The sequence below is a fragment of the Gopherus flavomarginatus genome, chromosome 3 (assembly GCF_025201925.1).
Source record: "Gopherus flavomarginatus isolate rGopFla2 chromosome 3, rGopFla2.mat.asm, whole genome shotgun sequence".
In the NCBI taxonomy this organism is placed as follows: Eukaryota; Metazoa; Chordata; order Testudines; family Testudinidae; genus Gopherus; species Gopherus flavomarginatus.
Genome location: NC_066619.1, coordinates 174000924 through 174024097, shown reverse-complemented (window position 1 = coordinate 174024097; position 23174 = coordinate 174000924). Strand labels below are relative to the sequence as shown.

Here is a 23174-nt window from a genome sequence, read left to right as displayed (position 1 = left end):
TGTTCAATATTGGTTATCACCTTGCAAAAATAAAAGATACATCTTGTTACTGGCTCATTAGACAATAGGGTGTACACAAGATGTTGACACAAATAGCATCAGAGTGTGCGTCTCAATAGACGGTTCCAACGCATTGCCACTCAGCTGTAAGTCTCTCTGCTGTCAAATTGTTATATGAGTATTGCACTGATACTCAGTAATGGTATGTCCATTTTTTGCTGGTTCTATACACCATCTTGTAGCTAGCAGTATCTTAAACACTCTCCAAAGGCTCTCTTCCTATTAAGTGTTTTTTCCTGTGAAAAAGAAGTAGATCTGTACCTACAGATAAAATACACAACCTGTCTACACAGCTCAAGGTATGTCTACATCTACAATTTTGCAGCGCTGGTTGTTACAGCTGTATTAGTACAGCTGTATAGGGCCAGCGCTGCAGAGTGGCCACACTTACAGCAACCAGCGCTGCAAGTGGTGTTAGATGTGGCCACACTGCAGCGCTGTTGGGCGGCTTGCAGGGGGGTTCGGGGAACGCAAGAGCAAACTGCGGGGAAGGAGACCTGCTTGCGGGGGGGTTCGGGGAACGCGAGAGCAAACCGCAGGGAAGCAGGTCTCCTTCCCTGCGGTGTGCTCTCGCGTTCCCCGAACCCCCCCGCAAGCAGGTCTCCTTCCCCGCGGGTTGCTCTCGCGTTCCCCGAACCCCCCTGCAAGCAGGTCTCCTTCCCCGCGGTTTGCTCCGGTGTTCCCCGAACCCCCCCGCAAGCAGGTCTCCTTCCCCGCGGTTTGCTCCGGTGTTCCCCAAACCCCCCCGCAAGCAGGTCTCCTTCCCCGCTACTTCTTCAGATGCATGGAGTGAAAATGACAGATACAGACATAAATATATATATAAGGTAACTCCCTTCTCTTCATGTGCCAGTATATATATTTATGCCTGTATCTGTCATTTTCACTCCATACATCTGAAGTGGAGGTTTTTACCCGCAAAAGCTTATGCCCAAATAAATCTATTAGTCATTAAGGTGCCACGGGAGTCCCACAGTCAGGGCCAGCTTTAGGAAGTGCGGGGCCCAATTTGAACAGTTTCAATGGGGCCCTGGCAGAGATGACCCAAAAAAAAGAAAACACATGGGGCTTGTACTCACCGGGCGGTGCTCCGAGTCTCCGGCGGCACTTCGGCGGCGGGTCCTTCACTCGCTCCAGGTCTTCAGAGGCACTGAAGGACCCGCTGCCGAAGTGCCGCTGAAGACCCAGAGCAAGCGAAGGACCCACCACTGAAGTGCCGCCAAAGACCCGGAGCGCCGCCAGGTGAGTAAAAATTAAAAAGGCACCTCTGGCCAGGGAAGGGATTCTCACTGGGCGCAGGGCCCTCTTAGGCGTGGGGCCCAATTCAGAGGAATTGGTGGAATTGGCCTAAAGCCGGCCCTGCCCACAGTGAAGCTCCCCATTCCAGGACAATGAAACGACATGAGTCTGCTGCTTGTTTGGCTTTCCTTGCTTCAGCCAATGAGGCAGGGTTTATCCTTTTCTGAGATACACCAAGCATCTGAAACCACTCTGAAACCAAGCATCTTTGATTACTCTGAATAGACTAAACATGTATCAGTGACTCTAACCAGATTAGGCATGATAGTGGGAATGCAGGTTCTTAAACTACAGTTCTCACAAGTTTTCTGTGCTAAATTTTAACAGAAAAGATGGCCCCACAAGCTGGGTCCTTGTCACCCGTCACTTCACTGCAGGAGAATGAAGAGCAGCTGACCAGGCGAATGATGGCCAAGAGGGTAAAAATCATTGCAGAACTGGTGCAGACAGAGAAAGACTACCTCCATGACCTGGAGCTGTGCATCAGGGAAGTGGTTCAGCCCTTGAGACACAAGCAGGTAAGAAAGTGTTGGGTTTATTTGTTTTGTTTTTTGGAGGAAAGGCTGATTTGACAGAGATCTGAATTTACCACTGCTCTGTCTGCAATCAACAACAAACACAAATGTCTGCCAAGGGATATGCAGGAATGGCATAGTGCTGGGTACAATTCTAGGCATAACTTTCTGGAGGGGATGGGGCTTGCTGCAGGGAGGGCAAGCAGGAATACTTTAAATGCCCAAGGCTTTCAGGGTGAAGTTCATTTCACCTGCATAAAGCTGGAATAAATGGGACAGAAACAGGACTGCAGCTCAGACCTCCTCACCCTGAACCCCATGGCCATTATTCTAGGCTATGAACTAGAATAGCAGCCGCAGCTCCTCCATGCTGCTTCAGCAACCTGCTGTGTAATCACAGATTACACTTCCCGTCCCCTCCCCTGGCTTTCTCCCATCACCATGGAAGCTCCATTATACCAACTTCCCCAGTAAGGGGCTTGAATGTTATGGCCCTTCACACTGTGGTGAATTTCATCCTTGAAGACCGCTTTTATTCAAACAAACTCATCCTGGTTGCTTGAACAGCTGTTGTGGGAAAATGCTAGGCTAGGCAACCCAATAAGTCCTGAGGTGTTTGCATTTTAGATAGTGAAGCTACATGTAAGCAGGATGGATCTGATTACATCTTTCCTTAAGGTCTTGTAGTTCAGATTATACTCATTCTCCTCTTCCACAGAAACTTCAAACTTACTTGGCTGCTATTCAGAGAGGGCACATTTTCCCCAAAAATCTTTGCAGTTTTGGGCAAACTGTGTGCTGGAGTACCAGCATTCCCTGCAGGCAGGAGCACTCATATGCTGGGTGTGCAACAGGTTCTGGCAGACAAATTTAACTTGTCCTCCTACCTCAAAGCCTACCAGGCCAGGCAGCTGGTATATGCTACTAGTACAGCTCAGAATCCACACTGGGTCTTTAACCAATTATCTGAACTGGGGTCGGGAAGGAATTTTCCTCCAGGGCGGATTGGCAGGTGCCCTGGAGGTTTTTCGCCTTCCCCTGCAGCGTGGGGCACGGGTCGCTTGCTGGTGGTTTCCCTGCAGCTTGAGGTCTTCAAACCATTTTTGAGGATTTCAATAACTCGGTCCTGGGATAGGGGTTGTTATAAAATTGGATGGGTGGGGTTCTGTGGCCTGCCTTGTGCAGGAGGTCAGACTAGATGATCAGATTGGTCCCTTCTGACCTATGAGTCTATGAGTCTATGTATATATGATTCCATATGAAACAGTTTGGCTGCTTAAGTTGGGCCAAACTATTTTTCAACTGCCTTGACTCCATCTCTCCTGGAATGCTACTTATTTTAGGCACAGCAAAGTACATTAGAGGGTTGTGATTTGTGAAACAATCTAACATGTTGCTCTAGAACAGCCTGATGTAGACCCTGCTGGTGTGCTCTATAAGGTACTTAGTTCATTTTAACCTGTGCCAGTAGGGCCTGTAGCACACACAATAGAGGAGTGTGAACTGTAAAGTGCTCTTATGTGCTTTGCTGGCACCATGTAGACAAGCCCTTAGAGACCCTGACACCTGCTGATGTTACTGAGAGGACAACATGACTCCTTGTCTCTTTTCCTCTCCTCACTATCTGCACTCATCAATTAAAGTCTTGTCAATGTTGACGCAAGAGCTTTCGCCTCTGCAGCTCCTGCTATTTGGAACCACCTTATATATCCATTTGCTGCTCCTCATACTGAAAACATGTTCTCCATTGTCTGCTACTTTTAGCAGTTAGGCACATATACCAATTTGGGCCTTTGTCATTATGTGCCCGTGTATTTCTGAATACCACAAACGTATTGCATTAAGTAAGATATCAGAGATCCACTGTTAAAAGACAAAAGCTTATAAAAATAAGATCACAACCTTACATTTTTAAATTTAACATAATCTGCATTTTTTTAAAGAAGGCTTTAAGAATGTCATATGCTTTTAAGATTATTTTTTAGATGAATAACCACATTTGAAAGCTTGTTTTTTTATTTATTTGAGGGCAGACTGCTTCAACAGGGAAAAAGTAGTGTCTAAAAAATTAAGCTATAGATGAATCTTTCACATTTCCTAATGGAGCAAAAATGTTGTTAATCTCTATAATCAGAAATTAACTACACAAGCAATTAAAACATGATGTTGATTCTATTACTGTAACATGCAATTTGATTCTCCTGGACTCCTTCTGTAAGCTGCTGTGTAAACACACTGTTCTATTACTAATGGATAGGCATGGTCAGAAGGACCGGCATATCTGCCAAAATCAACACTGCCTTTAGTTTTCTGCCTTTTCACATACTGGGTAACTAATTGTTCCATAACCTTAATCACTGTCCCTCTGTCCATGGAAGCAAGTTGCCAGTATGAAAAGTATATTTTCTAATTTTTTTTTTTGCCTATTTCAAATAAGCAGTGAGATAATTCTGCCCTATGTATTAAGATTTCCTGTTAGTGTAAGTTCGTTCAGCTTCACTGAAGTCAATGAAGTTGTGCCAGTTTGCATCAGCAGAGGGTCTGGCCCACAGATTATATTAATGACTAACCACAAATCTACATATGCAGTGTTGTTGTAGCTGTGTTGATCCCAGGATATTAGAGACAACGTGTGTGAGGTAATTTTTTATTGGACCAACTTCCGTTGGTGAGAGATAGAAGCTTTCAGGTTAAGAAGAGCTCTTGGGCCAGAAGTTGGTCCAATAAAAGGTATTACCATACCCACCTTGTCTCTAATAACCATAAATCTGTTTATTCTAGCCAAAATACACTGCCTGGATTTTACTCCTATCACCTCACATAAAATGGCCTCTTCTAGTCCAGAAAGGCTATTTGCCTGATATGTGGCACCTATGTAAACAAACAACAGGGCTCAGTTTATGTAGTCTCTATGGGTAACATGATAAAGGGATCAGATTCTCTCATAATTGTCACTTTCAGTTTTACTGTCTTATTTTCTCTATGATGAAATAAGTAAACATTTTAGCCAGCTACAGCTCTTCCTTTAGCTAGCTAATAATATTTACTTCTCTCCAAGACACACATATTCCCTTTAGGAATTGTTCAGAATAAATTTAAATACACTTGATAAAGTGCCCCTCATTAACTGCTTTAGCCCAGCTGTATTAATTAAAACACTGCACATGTGTCCTTGAAATTGCAGCAAGGATGTTTACATAGACTTTTGCAAAAGTGGCATGTCCTGGAGTTTTGAAAAAACCTGCATTATTCAGTGTCCCTCCTTATGCTTCTATCAGTTGTTGCTCAATATTTGTGTTCCATCAGATTGTTAGGTTTGACGTGGATGGCTTGTTTAGCAACATTGAATCAGTCCATCAAATATCAGCCAAACTGCTGTCATTGTTGGAAGAAGCCACAGCAGACGTGGACCCACCCATGCAAGTAATTGGTATGTTTACTGTCTTTTTGAGTCCTACAAAATGGTATGAAGGGATAATATAAGAACATTTGTCCATCCCATACACCAACCTTTGTTCTGAGCTAGAGCCAGTCCTATTGGGAGCAGGCCTTTACTAAATCCCCATAATGATACATAAAAATAAAAAATGTACAGCCTATCTAGTGATGTATTGCATTCATGAGATGTAGCCCTTACTCCATCCTTACTTGATTTCAGTAGGGGAGTAAAAACTGTAAAAGGGAGTCCTGACTATGATGCCACAGGTACTAACCACAGGGTCACCCCACCCCTCACCTCACCTTTGGTATGTCCTACTTAGATAATTAGGCAAAAACTTTCATACAGTACTGTGATAGTAAAGAATTAAACAAATGATTAGAAAAATAAAAATATCAAAACATCATTGTAATGATGTTTACTTGTAATATATTATTCAGCCAAGAATTATTCACATTTGAGCATGGTGAATAGACAAGTGGGTCTCAAACTTTTTTTTTTCGTGGACCACTTGAAATGATCTTTCCAAATGTTATTTGTACCATTAGCTAACTATTGTAAAGCACTTTGGATAAAAGCACTATATCAAAAAAACTTAATAATTAATGTTTTTTTCTTCTACAAATAAAAGCACAAAACTCATTTTAATATCAATTGTCTTATCTTTCTGATGCGATGGTTGCGCCCTCTCTCCCCCACCGCGGCAGCCCCCAAGCTGAGGCTAGGAAGGAGGGCCATCTCTCCTCAGCAGCCGCAGCCCTGGAGCTGAGGAAAGTCGCCTCTTTCTCTAGCCGCCATAGCCCTGCATGCCCCAAATTCCCCTCACCCCCTCTTCTCACCCCACTGCCTCCCCACCTACTTCCTATTTCCCCCACCTCATCCCACTTCCCTCTCCCCCACCCCCCTATTCCCCCAAAGGCCATCACCTCACCTTACATCTGCGCCACCTACATCACCTGCACGACTCCACTAATCAGGTGGGTGGCCCTTCATTCTCTTGTATTCGGCTGCCCAGGTGCACACCTTAGAAAGAACTATCCATGGGCCGCCTGAATAGAGCTCGCAGACCCACTGGTGGTTCACAGACCACAGTTTGAGAACCTCTGGAATAGAGTTCCAAACAGGGTGTGGCTCATGGTCAACAAGGAAAGGTAAAGCAGAACACAAGCTGTACATTTATGCCTGTAGTTTGCAGTTGTTTTAATCAGATGGACTGATTACATGCATCATGACAATCACCCATTCAAGAGTTCTTGTGTGGTTTTAAGGATGTGATAAATCCACTCTTTAGGTTATTAGACACTACAGGCCAATTATGGCAATGCAAGCCTCTGGAACCCTGGAGTATAGGAAGCACCTACTGTGCTCCCATAGTGGGAGAGAAAGGTGTTTTGCCTCCATAAGCAGGACCGGCTCCAGGTTTTTTGCCGCTTCAAGCGGCGAAGAGAGAAGAAAAAAAAAGCCACGATGGTGGCACGTCGGCGGCTGCTCTACCATGCCACTTCATGCTTCGGCGGAAATTCGGCGGCCAGTCCTTCCCTCCGAGAGGGACTGAGGGACCCGCCACCAAAGACCCGGACGTGCCTCCCCTTTCCATTGGCTGCCCCAAGCACCTGCTTCCTGTTCTGGTGCCTGGAGCTAGCCCCGTCCATAAGGCACAAAACCTCCAAGGGCACTAGGGTAAGTGTGCTCAGCTGTGGCACTTCTAAAAGTGTGGAGGCAGCACTCACATCAGTGAAAACCTGTTAGTGCTTACTGGTGCATAGGAAGGACAATTCCACCCCCTCATGGCCAATAAGTGCTTCCTAAATCACTATAGTAGACTCCTACTGCTTGCATTCCTAAGCACAACCAACCACATTATGGCTGTCTTCTGCATAGGTGCACTGCAAGGGACAGAGGGTTTCCTTGTGCTGTCTTCCCCTCACAGCCAGACATTATTTACCTCTAAATATCTACGCAACAGTTTTATTGGATACGAAATTCAGTTTTAGATAATAAAAATTCTATAAAAATGTTATATATTTGAAGAGAGATTTCACTTATAAGTCCCATTTATTTTCTACATTACTTACTCACAGATCTGTGAGGGTTTATTATGGGGTTTACTCAGCATTGGGCCCCTCTTTGTGGCAACATCTGAGGATTAGCACTAATGAGCTCCGATGCCCCTTGCCAAGAGTTGTTAACACCACATTCCTCCTCCCTCTCCAGGACTCATGGAGCTCCCTCTTCATGACTCAGCCCTCCAGCCAAGTCGCTGTCTAGTCTGCCCCTTCCAGGGTATCAAAGGCCCACTACATCAGCTGTCCATATGCTGTTTCAGACTGTCTTCCAGTCCAAGGCTGGGTCCTATGCCACTTCCTCAGTGGCCGGTAGCCACTCTATGTCTAGCAACTCCTGTTTGCATGCTCCAAAACCCTGTTGCTATTTTCCTAGACTCTTTCCTACTTCCCTCTTTGACTACTTGCCAAACTCTGTAGCCTCAAACACACCTCCCTTCTCCCAGGGAGTGACTGCAGACTATTTCCTCTGCAGCACCCTTCTGCTTCTCATCCTGGTTGCTTTATACAAGTTCAGCCTGCTCGTGCCCAGCTGGGATTCACAATCAATTAGTGCTTGTTTTTCAAGCCTAAATCTCCTTCCAGGTGCAGTTGACCAACCTATAAAATATAGGAGTTAGCGGAAGAGAAAACCTTGATTAATATTAGAACACAGAAGAAGAAGTAACATTTATTATTCTATAGTTTCAGCTTCCAAAATCTGTTAGTGCTTTCCAAGAGTCAAGAGAATGAAACCTGAGCTGCAGATATGGGAAAGAATTCTTAGTCAGACTATTTGACCATCTTTGTATTTTGTCAACAGCTACTTAACTTAAATGACTAATAAACATTTTGGGGACAATAAGTTTTTTTGTTAAATATGCAACACTGCTATCCCAAGGTATACGATAATATATTATATAGGCTCTGAGACAGCCAGAAGGTCCTCCAACAAAACCAGAGAAGATCAAACTTGGCATTCTTTGGGTTTTGGATTCAGACCGAGGAGATCCTTCTTCTTCTGTCTCAAAACTGCCCCCAGAAGGCAGCACCAGCCCTTTTTATATTGCCTGGTGGGCCTGGCTTGTCTAGCTGCCGGAAGACAAATTCTCATTGGTTCTGCTAGCAGCTGACTCTGCATGGTCTCTCTAGGAAGCTCCTGGAGGTCCAAACTGACTGCTGTTTTCTCCCAAAGGTACCTCTTTTGGGTACAGTGTGTCAAGGTGGGAGAGCCTCCAGCAGGGAGGCATCAAACGCCTGGTACACCCCTTCATATCAAGTTTAATTCAAATACCTTTTGCAGATCCACTTTAATGAAAGCTATGCATGTAGCTTAGCAAATGTGCTCACCTCCCATACTCAGAACTCAACCAAGTCATTACGCACAAAGAGTAGTCAAAGGAGAGTTTGTGGTTTTTTTGTTTGTTTGTTTTTTCCAAATTAGTCATAAGCCTGAGGCAACATGCTATAGAGAAACCCTATGTGCTTGCAAGAGAATTGAGAAAAAAGTATAATTTGCCACAGATTTTAACGCATATGTTGCTTGGCCAAAGTACTGATCTTAGTAAGTCTGTATCTTGTTTGCCAAGGCAAACAGCTAAATGTAATTTGATGAGACTGTGCTGTTTGATGGTATTTCAATAACTGTGCGTCATGGTGATTCACACACCTAATAAAAAATGTTGCATTCTATCAGGCAGTTGTTTCCTTCATAGCAAAGGGAGTCAGTGTTTTGAGTCCCTACCATGTCTGGGAGAAAAGACAAACAATTTCATGAATTTATTAGGTTATATTTAGCTATATATATGGAAGCAGTATGGACATAAGAACTATTTATGAAACTATATGTGGGTCTGGTTCAGATGGATGGCTAAACCATATTGTGTCAGTGACTAGAGTGGGCAGGCTAGAGCTGGGAAAAAGTGAGAGTGATTCCTTCTTGTGTGCTTAGTTTCTGAAAAAGAGTGGTCATATCATTATACCTGTAGGAGAACACTTCAACCTCCCTGGCCACACTATAGCAGACCTTAAGGTGGCCATCCTGCAGCAAAAAAACGTCAGGACCAGACTTCAAAGAGAAACTGCTGAGCTTCAGTTCATCTGCAAATTTGACACCATCAGCTCAGGATTAAACAAAGACTGTGAATGGCTTGCCAATTACAAAACCAGTTTCTCCTCCCTTGGTTTTCACACCTCAACTGCTAGAACAGGGCCTCATCCTCCCTGATTGAACTACCTCATTATCTCTAGCTTGCCTGCATATATATATATACCTGTCCCTGAAAATTTCCACTACATGCATCTGACGAAGTGGGTATTCACCCACGAAAGCTCATGCTCCAAAACGTCTGTTAGTCTATAAGGTGCCACAGGATTCTTTGCTGCTTTTACATATCATTATAGAGGGTCAATTTAGCCTTTGGCATCCCAAAGGGATAACATGTGAAGATAGCTTTATTTGTGGGGTTCTAATATTCACTGTGTGGGATGTAAAAACAAGCCCCTGAAAAAACAATTCTCTTGAGGAAAGGGAACAAAAGAGGATCCCAAAAATGATTTCTGACTCTTTAACCCATTCTCCAGTGACTAGGGACTAAAAATATATTTAATGTAGACATTTTCCAATGTACAATCTTTCTCTTGAATCCAGCCAGTCAGTGTAACATTGGACTGCTCTGCTAATTCTCCAGTCTGACACCAGAAATGAAATAGGTCCTGTCTATATTAGAGAAATTTGCACTAGTGTAATAACATCAATGTAGTTAGTTACACTGGGGTAAATCCCTAACACAGACATGCTTAGCCAAGTAAATTACACCAGCATAAGCTCTACCTTATATCAGTGCAGTGTGCTCCCTAGCCGTTTGGCCTGGCAAAACTACATCAAAGTTACATATTTCTCTAATGTAAAAAGGACCATAATGTAGTTGGTTTCCATTTTAACGTCCCCTGGTTCTTGTATTAAGAGAAAAGGCAAATAGAAACACCTCACTTTACCTTCTCTAATGCTATTCCTTGTTTTGTGTACTCCATCATGTCCCCTCTTATTCATCTCCTCTAAACTAACGAGTCCTAGTCCTTGTCTACATTTAAAACACTGCAGCTGAGCAGCTACACCAGCCTACACCAACGGGAGGGCTTCTCCTGTCAGTGCAGGTATTCTATCTCACTCAGGAAGAATTGTCCCATCAACCTAGCTTTGTCTACACTGGGGGTTAGGTCGGTTTAACTGTGTCATTCAGGGGTTTAGTAGTTATATTTACTAAATTTCCTAATGTAGACCAGGCTCCAGTCTTTTTAGGGCTTGTCTACACTTATCAGGGGAACGATCCTGCAGCAATCGATGCATTTGTGGTCGATTTAGTGGATCTAGTGAAGACCCGCTAAATTGACCGCAGATCACTCTCCCGTTGACTCCTGTACTCTACTGGATCAAGAAGAGTAGGGAGAGTCGACAGGAGAGCATCTCCCATCAACATCGCGTAGTGTGTAAGTAGATCTAAGCTACGTCGATTTGAGTTACGCTATTGACATAACTCAAATTGTGTAGCTTAGATCGAATTTCCCCTGTAGCGCAAACAAGGTCTTATTCTCTCTCCTGGCCTAAGTCTCTTCATGCCTTTAATTATTATTGGTATCTGTCTCTGGACCCTCTTTTTTTCCTGTATCTTTCCCGTATCTTTTTTTAGATTGTGTGACTAGAACTAAACACAGTATTCCAAGTGAGGAGGTACCATTGATCTACATAATGACCTTATATTATTTTCTGTCACATTTCACACATCATAAAATATTGTTTGCCCTTCTGAATATATTGAGCGGAGTTTATACACACATTTTAGTTCTCCTCCTCCTGTATATTTTTTCTCTCCCCATTCTAGTGATTGGATGTCACAGGAATATGAAGTTTTAGAAATTTCAGCAAGGCTTCAATTTACCATTTGATCCCTTCTGCCCTCTTCCCTTTGTTGCAGAAACAGGAAGCACCACTGAAAGCTGTGGGGAAAGGTTGTTGCCCTCATTCAAGCCTTTCTGGGTTTCATCTCCAAGGCCAATTTATCAAAGCATTCTAGAATGCAGTACAGGAGAGCAGTCAGTGTTGGATTCCCCAAATTACTCAGAAGACTGAGACTGGAAGTAATACCAGTCCCCAAACACAGCCCAATAGTTTGGACTATATAGAGTATACTGGAAGCTGCCATAATAATTTACCTACGTCTGTGTTGGTTGCTTCAGTTCATATGGTCTGGGATGGAGAAGAACTTCAGACTTAGGAAATACATCTATCTCTATAAAGATCTATCATTTGAGTCAAGTCAGGACATAATCTCTTGTTTAGCAACAACATAAGCTTCAGTTAATTAATTTGGCATAGTGGCACCCTAAACTAATGCACAGATTTTGTGGAGCTCATTTACTTTGTGGGAGTGAGTAACATTTTTGGTCCTATTTGGGAATCTGCTGAGATGAATTGTGAGCCTATAGTTGGTATTTGTGGTGCAGAAAACAAAACTGTTGCTCTTATCAGAGGCTAATACACTAAAGGTTGTGCTGAGCAGTCACAGCTCCTATTGAAATCAGTGGAAACTATCAATAGTCAGCATCTCAGGGCTTGTCTAAACTACCGGCTGGATCGACAGGCAGTGATTGATCTAGCGGGGGTCGATTTACCGTGTCTAGTATAGACACAGTAAATTGGCCGCCGATCACTCTAGCATTGACTCTGGCACTCTACCTCAATGAAAAGTGCAAGGGGAATCGACAGGAGAGCGTCTCCCGTCGACACACTGCAGTGAAGACACCGCAGTAAGTAGATCTAAGGACATCGACTTAGATCTATTCCCCCCCCATAGTGTAGACCAGCCAAACCAGAACTAAGGGAACAGGACCCAGCGATTGTTTGTATGGTTTTCCTTGCACTTTTGGATAATAAAAGTTTATATACAGGTTAATGGGAAACTCAGTCTGCAATGAATGTTGCTAGCTGTTGAGGATACAGAACAGAGATGATGTAAATACCTTTGCCTCCAGGATTCTGGCAGATTTCTTATTTGTGGTCCAACACTAAGTGAAATGAACTTTGGTGGTCTTATCTCAATCATTGTTGTTCCTCTATTCACACCTTAAAACCAACACACATTAGACAGCCCAGTTAACCTTCTCTGCTATGGAAAAACAACAGAGCTGTTGTTACTGTGGAAACAGAATCACTTTTCACTTCAAGACAGAGTGGTTCATACAGTGTATTATGAGACGGAATGCAACGGTCAGGCTGAAAGGCAACAAGAAAACTGTACCTGACAGCACTGTGCTTGACCTGTGAATGGGGCGATGAATCCCAATTAATGTATCATTCTGCTTTTAATTTTAGTCATTATTACTATAACTCCAAAGGAACCTTCTTGTTTATAAAAGGAGAAGAATCTGAGTGGTTGCCACACAGGTGTAATTTTTCTAAAAATGCCCAGCACAGTAGTTCACATTATAATTATTATTTATTATGTGCATTCTAAGGTACATCTTGTTGTTGATCCTGGCACCATTACTTAGGGTTAGAAGAACAAAAAATAAAACCACTCAGGAAAACAGATGTATTCAGCTTACTGTCTCTTTCTAACAAGGAAACCAAGCTATGAGGTTTAGGGTGGGGGCGCAGGTTGAGGGAGTTAGGCACACAAATCCAATTTATATTCAATAGGAGATGGAAGCACATTTGAAAATCCCAAATATAATTCTTAAGGGTAGAATGGTGTAGGGTGTGTAGTGTGCAGGGAAGGGAATGTAAGCATATTCCTTTATCCTTTTCCATTTTGGCTGCATATAAATCTAAATGGTATATAATAATGACTCCAATCCACAGTATTTCTTTGGTTTTCAGTGATGTGAAGAAAAACTCTATCCTGGGCCTCAATTGTTGTTACTTCAGTTTTCTGCAGAATAAATGAAAAGAGAAAAACAAATAGACTAATGGGAGGCTGGAGTCGTTATTCCTATTATGACCGATTTAGGTTTATATGCAGCTGAAAAAACACCAAAAAGAAAATTAGCATGCTTATGTTCCTTCCCCCTGACGTCCACACACACCACCATTCTTCCTATAAGAGCTAAACCACCCAGTTTGGTTTCCTTATAAACTGAGAGGGATTGGGCACAGGAGTGGGGGAGAAAGAGAGCATTTCATACCTTTCCTTGAGGGAATTTTTGTTCTTTCAAACTCTTATAATGGTGCCCAGCTATAACAAAGATAAGCAACTGAGAAAGACATATAATAAATAATGCACATATACACACAAGGTAGCTTCTGAGGTGAGTAAAGTGGAAACCAGCCTTTTTAGCTCATGACTAATGTTGTGGAAAATGCCTTCTGAGATGCTGTTGTCTGGCCTGACATGCTTTGTTTTTCTCTTTAACAGGAGAAGTGTTCTTGGAGATTAAAGGCCCACTAGAAGACACATATAAAATCTACTGCTACCACCATGACGATGCGCACACCATGCTCGAATCCTATGAAAAGGATGAAGAACTGAAACAGCATTTAAAACACTGCGTACAGTCATTAAAGTAAGATCTTTTCAAATGATGATTTCCGTCCATAGTTAGCTGCCTGGCAGGAAACATTTTAAATGGATGTAGATGAAAGGTCCCCTGTAAATCTGGAGTTTTCTGAGGCTTGTTGGGAGCTCTGGCTTATGCTGCTTTCATGAAAAGATGACAAGCCAGGGGCCATGATTAGATTTCTTTCTCTCTAGGATGGCCAAAAATAGCACAAGGAAGGTTTCTCTTCCTTTAGCTTCAGTGCCCAGACTGGCAAAGAAATGCAGTATCATAAAAGGTGTTGAGAGAACCTTGTCCAAGCCCCCCAAAGACCTGTCACACACACCTCCTATCTTCTGTAATTCCATCAAATGTGTATGCACAGGATAACGTCACTGGAATTAAAATGTCATGTGATTGTAGCTATTTGCTTTCTCGGACAGTATACTCGTACGTCTGTCTCTCTACAGCTTTCTCAGGCTACAGGAATTAGAAGTGACTGCACTATTAGATACCTTGTGTTGTGGGTGTTAGAATTCACAGTTAAGGCATGCTGTGACTGCCTGAATGGCAAGTGAATTTGCTCAGTTCCACAGCTTCAATTTCCAGTTCTTTAGAGAAGTTCTATTCAGAGCTGGCATGAAATAGGATAATGTGACTTAATCCTAAACCCAGCCATGTGAATCTGATCACCTTGATCCCAACCCCCAAATTCTCTATCTCCATTTTGCCATCTAGTCCGATGGCCTATCTCTGATTGTGGCCATTGCAGGATGCTTCTGTGTGAGGAAACCACCATAATGCATCTAGTTACTGGATTCCCCAGTTCAGAGCTTTACTAAGCTTTTCATAGCTGGAAGTAGCCCTAAAGTACATCACTATGAAGTCTTTTTTTCTACTCTGTTCTTTCCTGGTTAACCCTTAATCATTTTTCAGGAACTAATGGGAAAAAAATCACTACATGCATTGCATTGTGGTTTTTGCTTTTTTCCCCCGCTGGGTTTTGTTTACAGTGACTAACGGTGACAAGCAGAACATTTGTATCCACTTCAGCAAGTGTCAGAAATGTTAGTAAAAAAAAGGAGTTGAAAGTACTCAATTAAAATGTATAGCTGTATTCATCTGAATCTGTAATTATCCTGTAGAGAGTACAGCTCAAAAGGGGGAATTAACTAGAGTTCCTACTAAATAAGGCATAGACTCCTTTCCTCCATGAGGGATAACACATTCCGGTGCCCACAACTGTTATTCTTGCAAAAATTCACTTCTAAAAATAAAGACATTTTTGTTTGGGCAAAGTATTACCAAATTTTTAAAAAATACTGAAACTGGATCCAAATGATTAAGGGGTAGAGCTGCTGCTTCTCAGCTGAGCTGTATACTACAGTATTAAAATACTTCCATATTAGGACTGTCGTGAGGTTTGTGCTCTGCACAACTGTGCTTGCACACTGTATTTAATTATCCTTGTCCAGTCTCTTACACTGTATGCTGATTGCAGAGGAGTTCTAACATGCCAGAAATTCCATCCAAATTGTAGGTGATTCTTTGGAGACATCAGCATTAGTAAATTCTGTATAATCTTATAATCCAGTAGTGATATTGTGCATTAGCTTAGCCTATGGAATTCATTTTGTATACATTAAATGTTGCTGGGGATCACCTGCTTTACTTTTAGTCAGAAGCATCTTGGTTACCAAAGAGAGCTCTCCCAAAGCTATCACTGCAGGAACACTGCAGCACTACTATATTAGCTTCCTGATGCTCAGTTAGTCAGCTGTAGTCGAGGGGGCTTTGTGGTCGACAGCCAGATGGCAATGGGATGATTTTGGGAGGGAATATTGTTCAGCACTGGGCAAGAGAAAAGTCAGGTATGAAGAGATGCTGAATTTTTTATTCTAATGTGTTTTTTCACTAAACATACCATCCTGTCCAATGGCCAAACTTCTTCTGTACGTTAAATCATACCTTTAATAAAATATCCCAATGTGTGTTTGTTTCCAAAACATTAGCACATATCCCTACATATTTTTGGTGAATAAATTCATAGTAGTTACACATCTGTTGACGGCTTTTGAAAGTTAATCTACATAAAGAGTCTTTCAGGAAGTAAATCTTTTCATTGGAAAAAAAAAAGGAATCCTAATAAAATACAAGGGAACTTATATTCAAAAAGACTGAAATACACTGTCCATCTTTCATTCTTTAAAATTTTATTTCTATTTAAAGAGAATAGAGTGGACAAATATATAGCCCAAGAATTTACACTCTTTCTTTTATTGATTAGTGATTTTGTAGCTAGGACTTAAACATTAATTACTGCTAGTACAGTACCCTCAACTCCCTTATATAAAATATCTATCAGATGGTTGAGTTTTATCACCAAAACCTGATTTATTAAAGTCCTTACCCATTAAGGGCTGTATTTTCAAGAAGATGTGGGGCCAGATTCACTGGTACCCACTGGCTGCTTTGTGAAGTACCTAGCTCAACTGGTCAGTTATGGCTGTTTTGTGTCACTGAACACATTAGTGAATTTCACCCATAGTCTGTATATATTTTTTTCTTAGGAGGAAGCTAACACTTGTTTTGTTTTTCTCCTTTTGCAGAAAGATATATGAGGAAGAGTAAGTATCATGCCAACTTTTTTGTTGTTTTTTAGGAAAAAAAAAATCTAAATGATCTCCAGATGTTAAAAATGTTTAAAATTGCATGTATGGAAATGTTCAGAACAAGAGCATCATTTTAGTACAACAGGAAATCCTGTGCAGCAACAGAAATTAGATTTCTCCTAGACATTGGTGATAAAGTCTTTGACTTTTAATTTTTCCTAATCTATCTGGTGTTCTAATTACAATTGCACCTCTTTGCAGTATCTTTCAAAATTGGTTTATGAAGCTACTTAACCTGGTTCCCAGTCCTTCAAGAGCCCTTTATTTTATTGCCTCCCTTCAGAACAGATGTATTTCTGTGATTCTAAAGCATGCTTCTCAAAAAACCAACAACAGTGCTGTCCTTTGACATCCTAGACTAGCACAGCAAGGTCCAAGTGATAGAGATTTGAGCTCTGGATTCAAAACCCCTCTAGCTCTTCTCAGAATAAAATTCTTTCTGAGCTAATGACTGTCTTTCCTGCCTTAAATAAGGCAATAAAGAAGGGTACATTCCTAGACTGTAGTTTTGGGAGATCCTACGAGCCCATGGCCATCAAAATGGGACAAATCTGAAGATATCTTGGGAGAGGAGTGAGAGAACTGAAAAAAAAAAATTACAATCCTAGGCAAAAATATCAATTCTGATAGAAAAGAGGTAAGGTTATATTGCTCTGCTAAAATTGCTCTGCTGAATACCTTATGGGGGTGGGGAAGGAACATTTGAAAGCCAGGAAATTCTAAGTTAAGGCTACAGTCATGAGGGGAAAAAAAGCAAATAGTTGAAAGTGTGAGTGTTTGTGTTTATAGTGTGAACTGGCCATTCTGACTTGCACTGCACGATCAGAAATTAACATGCACTTTTATCCCTCAAAGAATGTCCAGTAGAAACACTACATTGTGAGTTTCTCACTGAGTTTAAATTGATCAAGGATTCATAAGCAGTCACCTCTTAGATGCCAAATTGTGCCTGGTCCTTGTGTGGTTGTGACTGTGACAGGTGCAAGGAGCCATTCTCCTGAGCAAGGACCAGACATAATCACAGTCCATGTACTCAGGAATGCTAAGGAATACTGTAGTATGTGCACTGCAAATACCTTCTCCTGAGGTGTTGCAGTGTCATGCCACCCTTTCCTCAGGACTGTGGCTAAAAACCACCACTGAGCCCTTACCTTGTAGCTATTTGAATGAGGTTCTGTGGCCTGCAATGTGCAGGAGGTCAGACTAGATGATCCTGATGGTCCCTTCTGGCCTTAGAATATGTGAGCCTATAAAAAGAAGGATTGCTTCAATGGGATCCATTGATGCTTCTTCCATTCCTGCTCTCCACAACTGGTTTATCCTGTTTTAGAAAATACACTGGTATCTACCCCAAGCATCTCTGAGGTCACTGGAACTGTGAGGCTACAGATTTCTTTTCACTGAGTATAACCAGGAAAACATCATCTTCAGTGTTAAAGCATGCTACACTTGAACAGATTACTCCAGCTGGACAATAAAATAGAACCGAATTCTCTGCTTACTTATACCTGTGCAACCTCCATTGAGTTCACTGATGTTGCATAGGTGTAAGTGACAGCAGAATATGGGCCATAGTGATTTATTTGCCCTGTAGATTTTGCAAAACGGTGGATTTGCACACACAAAAATAATAATGTTTAAGTAACATTAAGTGACAAACACACACAGCAATAACTTAATGTGACCCCAACTCCACCTTAACATGTTTTCTGCTAGTGTGTCCCACAATGGAATTATATATTTCATAAAGAGAGCATGCCAGACTTAACATTGAATAGTATATTTTTTCCTAGTTTGCCACTATGACTATTTAGATGTACGTATCCATGCCCCCACCCCATGTGACTTTATTTTGTTGCATGCAGTGCGCAGGGGTGTGCAGTGGAACCTGATGCAGTTAAACCAGCTGTGTTTACATGACTGCAAAGCAACAGCAATGATTTGCAATGAGATTACTGCAGCTCCTTATGGCACTAAACTACTTGCTAAATTCATGATAAGACTGGGTGGCTGCAGTAGCATTACAAATGAATTATCAGCTTTATCTTCTGCACAAAAGATGTCACAAGTCGTTACACATCTGTTTAAATTGTGTGGCAATGCAGTGTTCTGATTGGCCGCAGCATATTCTAAAGGGGTATATTAGAAACAGGACTAATCTAGGGAGAGTGGTTATCGTAAAATAATCTTACTGAGTAGAATTAGATGAGTTGAACTTCGTGGCATTTTGTGCCGCAGGGAGTCATCATCTCACAACAAACCTACTATCTTTCAAACCATATTGCTAGACTGTGTCATGTAGATATGTGAACAGAGGGCTGTTTATCGCTTGGGCGGCTGTCCAAAGTGCAACTGTATGAAGAGAAGACACTTGAAGATTTCGATTCATGAGGCAGCTTTTAAAAGATTTGCATTCATGGGGCTTTTCAGGGAAAACAATAACAATTTAAGATTATTTTTATTCCTGCTGCCAGAAGCTAAAAGAAGGGAAAACAGCTTTATATTTGATGCAGGATAGATGGGGAGGAGGAAGAGAAAAGAGAAATGATGAAAAGGTTTGGGAACATCAAGAGGCTTTAAAAAGCATTTACTGTTAAAACTCCTTTTTTCATGCAGGACTTTTTATACTGAGTGCCTGCACATGAGAGATGGCTTAAATATGCAGATGCCTCTTTTCCAAAGCATCCAAATCATGACTTAATTAGTCAACAGTGCTCCAGTATATTTTTATAAGTGAAAGCCAAAGTGTTTTCTTTCTTTTTCTTTCTTTCTTTCTTTCTTTCTTTCTTTCTTTCTTTCTTTCTTTCTTTCTTTCTCATCAGCTGTGTTTAAGGCTGAACACAACAAAAGTTGGGAGTTTGCAATATTCAGTGGGTATTCCCTCTATGTTCCCTTTATTTTCCATAAACCCAGTCCCTCCTCATGCTCAGACATTCTAGCTCACCTCTCATTAAATCTCACATAGTTAATCTCAGAACTTTTTTCCTTCCAGAAATTCTTTCTTTAGGATGTAATGGAAGCACTGCTCTGTGTTTTAGTCATGAAAAGCTGCATTACAGTCAGGGCTCCTGTCTTGTTCACACTATTATCAATGTCTCCCTCCTTCCTTTAAAGTGCAGACCTACAAGAAGGTCCCCAGCAGTTTATACATGATTGCTACCAACATGGGGTTGTAGCAGAGTTTCCCAGCGTGTCCAGAAATTTCTTTCCTTCTCTTTCTCCCTGGAAACCCTGTCACTGTCAAGAGTGAAGAGGCAAACAGGCCCTTTTTACCCCGTATTGCAGAGGAAGCAAATTGCTCCAATACTTTCCCATAAAAGAACCTGCAGAAAGAGGTGGGAGCAGGGCTTTAGAATGTTTGCCCTGTTTGGTGGGAATGGATTGTGTGGGAAAGGAGGGAGTCAGAGCATGATAGGAGTGGGGTCAAGAGATCCAGATGGCTTGGATAAGCTTGGAGTAAACATCCAAACTGGATAATCCAGACCAAATTTTGAATCCTTTTCAAATTCGCTCTTCACTAGCTGTGATTCACCAATCAGCAACCAAGGCTACTAGTATCGACCCTGTCACTTCTGCAGCAGAAAGCATAACAAAGGACTGTGGTTACAGAGGCAAGCTCAGTGGTGTAAGGTACACAACAGTTAGTGGGTGTAAATAAGGAACTTTGAGCTGATGTCACTTTCACATTGAGGTGCCTAAAGGAGGTGTAATATGAATATTTTAATACATTCTTTTTGTTGGTTATTTTTCCTACTGCATCCCTCTCTCCCAGGCCTGGTGTGTAAAGCAGACCATACAGACTCCTTTAGCCACAGTGGGCCAAATTCAGAGGTCATGTAGAAATTATATGTTAGTAAGTAGATGTGAGTCTAAGAAAGTCTAAGCTGGTGTAACTTTCATCCGAGGGAGCCAAAAAAAGTTTTCAATTTACCCCAACCCAGACTCCCCACTTAATGTGTCTCCTAATCTTTCCATTTAAATGGGAATTGCACCTGTGTAACTGAATGCAAAACTAGGCCCCAGTTTTGACATCTTCAATAATTAAAAACTCAACTGTAGATTTAAAAAGGTAATAACTTCACTGACTAGATAGGACTAATGCATTTTTTTCTTCAAGGGGTTGCCATTTTACATGACAGTTTGTTTGTTTGTATAAATAATAGAGGAAAACCAAATTTAATGGATATGGGATCCCTGATGATCAAACCAATACAGCGTGTGATGAAATACCCCTTGTTACTGTGCGAGCTCTTGAATTCGACTCCTGCTTCCCACCCTGACCACAAGGCACTGCAAGATGCCTTTGCTGCTGTGAAAGACATTAATGTGAACATCAATGAACTTAAAAGAAGGAAAGACTTAGGTAGGGAACAGAGATGGTATATTCCTTTCTCCTATTAATTGTATTCATACATTGTAGATTTTGGCTGTTGATTATAGGAGATGGTTTCAGCTCCAATTATGTTACTAAGGATATTGTTTTCTGGCTTTATCTAGGCTACAAAACCTGCTGGGTTTTGAGATACATAACTGCATTATAGTCTCAAACTTAGAAACAAACATCCAGGTTGGATCACTAGGGATATAAACTTCAAAAAAGTGAAAATGAATATAGTTCAGCATTGTATATAATCCATTATACTAACATCAGTGATGCTCCTGCAAACACTAATAATAATTAATAAATAATAAAGATATTTTTAAAGACCTGCCATATTTAAGCCTTAACTTTACTACCTCTGTCCAGTATTTTCACACAAGATTACAGCAACGGATATCAAAGTCTCTTGTCTCAAATGATCTTATATTAGAGTGCAGAGCTGCGTTAGAGCCCTATGAATACAGATTATTAGTGTTGTGAAATTCTCTGTCTGCAGTGTTGAAGTACAAGAAGAATGATGAAGAAGAATCTCTTAAAGAGAAGTTTTCCAGACTGAATATTCACTCCATTAGCAAGAAATCCAAGAGGGTTACTAGCCACCTGAAAATTCTGACGGGGGGAGAGCCTCAGGTACTTAGTCAGCCATTTGCAAATTTGCATTGTGGACTTCATAATGTCACTTGTTTTGTGGTATTTATCGTGTAATTTTCCATGTGTCACATCAAAGATGAAAAGATATTATGACCTTAGATTAAAAGGAAAACCTTTCAATGTGTCCTCCATCTTTTCTTTGGGATCTAGCCTTTTCTACAAATCTCTGACCTGCAGCAAAGAGGTACTGGTCAGCAATTCTCAACAAAATGAATATGCAAGTCTATGCTCAATAGATGGGTTGGTAGAAGATATTGTAGGTGCAGAGGGCATTTTATGTGCATTTTATTCAGCATCATTCAGATCCTAGTACACCAGGATCATCAAACAAGACTTATATGCTAATTAGTATGGGCAATGAGTTTTCCCCTACATTCATAAGAACCTTTGACTGTCAGAACGATTAGATGACTACACATTTTAAAAAATAAATCTGCTGCAGTGTGTTGAACGCAAAGAATTAAAACACTACTTTATTGTTCCATTGCCCTAATTAAATAATTATTGGTTTATTGGGAAAAAAATTTCAAAAGCACCTAAGCCATTTGGAAGGCTAAGTCCCATTGACTTGCACTGAGACTTAGGGTCCCAAGTGAGTTAGGTGCCTTTGAAAATGTTAGCCCAATAAATAATGTAATTAGGGCAATGAAAATATGAAGAAGTGTTTTAATTTTTCACTCAAGCCTCATCTTCAAAAGTATCTTAGGTGCTTTGGACATTGTGTCTCAGTGAAAGTCAATGGGATGTAACCTCCTAAATGAGTGAGTTGCTTTTGAACATTTTACCCTGTATACTTTACTATGATTGCTTATCCAAGAACATTTGCCCTTTGAAAGGTTACTTGCAGCCTTGTGCCTTTCTTCTGTTTGTTTCTTTTTGAGGAGACATTTCTCCCTCCCACCCGCTCCACCTCCCCAATTTTTTTTTAACATTAGAAATTCAAATTTACTTCTGTTTTTCCTAGAAGGCTCCATGGCAGACTGGGGGATTAATAGGATTATGATATCCAAGATACAGTGACATCTGACTGAGAAGGGAAATGATTTTTATTCAGTCTGTTAGAACTATTTACTATTTGTTTTTGTTAACATTTTTTGAATTCTAAAAACTTAAGAATCACTTTGGAAAAAAGATGCCAGTGTTATAGGAGAGGGAATGCTGAATCTTTAATTGGAAGCTGAGAAAGCTCATGACACACATCTCTGAGTCTTTCAATGACTCTGACAGTGAAAGCAGTGAAGACTAGACTTGACATTTCTCATATTTCTAAGGTAAAAAGCAAGCAGAAAGGAAGAACTAAAAAAAATCAGGCTTTCTTTATATACCATAAAGAAGTAAAACAACCTCTTTAGAGATAATGGGACTGTAACATGTACAGGGCCGCACAGTGCTACAGAAATAATTGCAACAAAATTTCTGCACCAGTAGTTGCCCACATCTGCAAGAGGGAGCACCTGAGGAAGCACTGCTATGATGTGAAAGGACTTACGTTGTTACCTATCATTTCTTGCCCAAATTGTGTAAACATAAAAAAGGAGGGGTTCACTGATAAACATAGATGTGCCTACAATTAAATAACTT

General features: G+C 41.2%; 2 protein-coding genes across 2 annotated transcripts in view; one reads left to right on the top strand and one right to left on the bottom strand.

Moving 5' to 3' along the window:
• The window catches only part of PPA2 (inorganic pyrophosphatase 2), a 456033-nt gene that overhangs the window by 352383 nt on the left and 80476 nt on the right, over positions 1-23174 (bottom strand). The window lies entirely within an intron of this gene.
• Positions 1-23174, top strand: part of ARHGEF38 (Rho guanine nucleotide exchange factor 38) — a 50729-nt gene that overhangs the window by 9322 nt on the left and 18233 nt on the right. Inside the window, exons 2-7 of the mRNA XM_050944555.1 lie at positions 1687-1877; positions 5181-5304; positions 13769-13916; positions 16499-16516; positions 20725-20924; positions 21439-21572. Coding sequence (XP_050800512.1) covers positions 1687-1877; positions 5181-5304; positions 13769-13916; positions 16499-16516; positions 20725-20924; positions 21439-21572 — 815 coding nt within the window. The remainder of the gene's footprint in view (positions 1-1686; positions 1878-5180; positions 5305-13768; positions 13917-16498; positions 16517-20724; positions 20925-21438; positions 21573-23174) is intronic.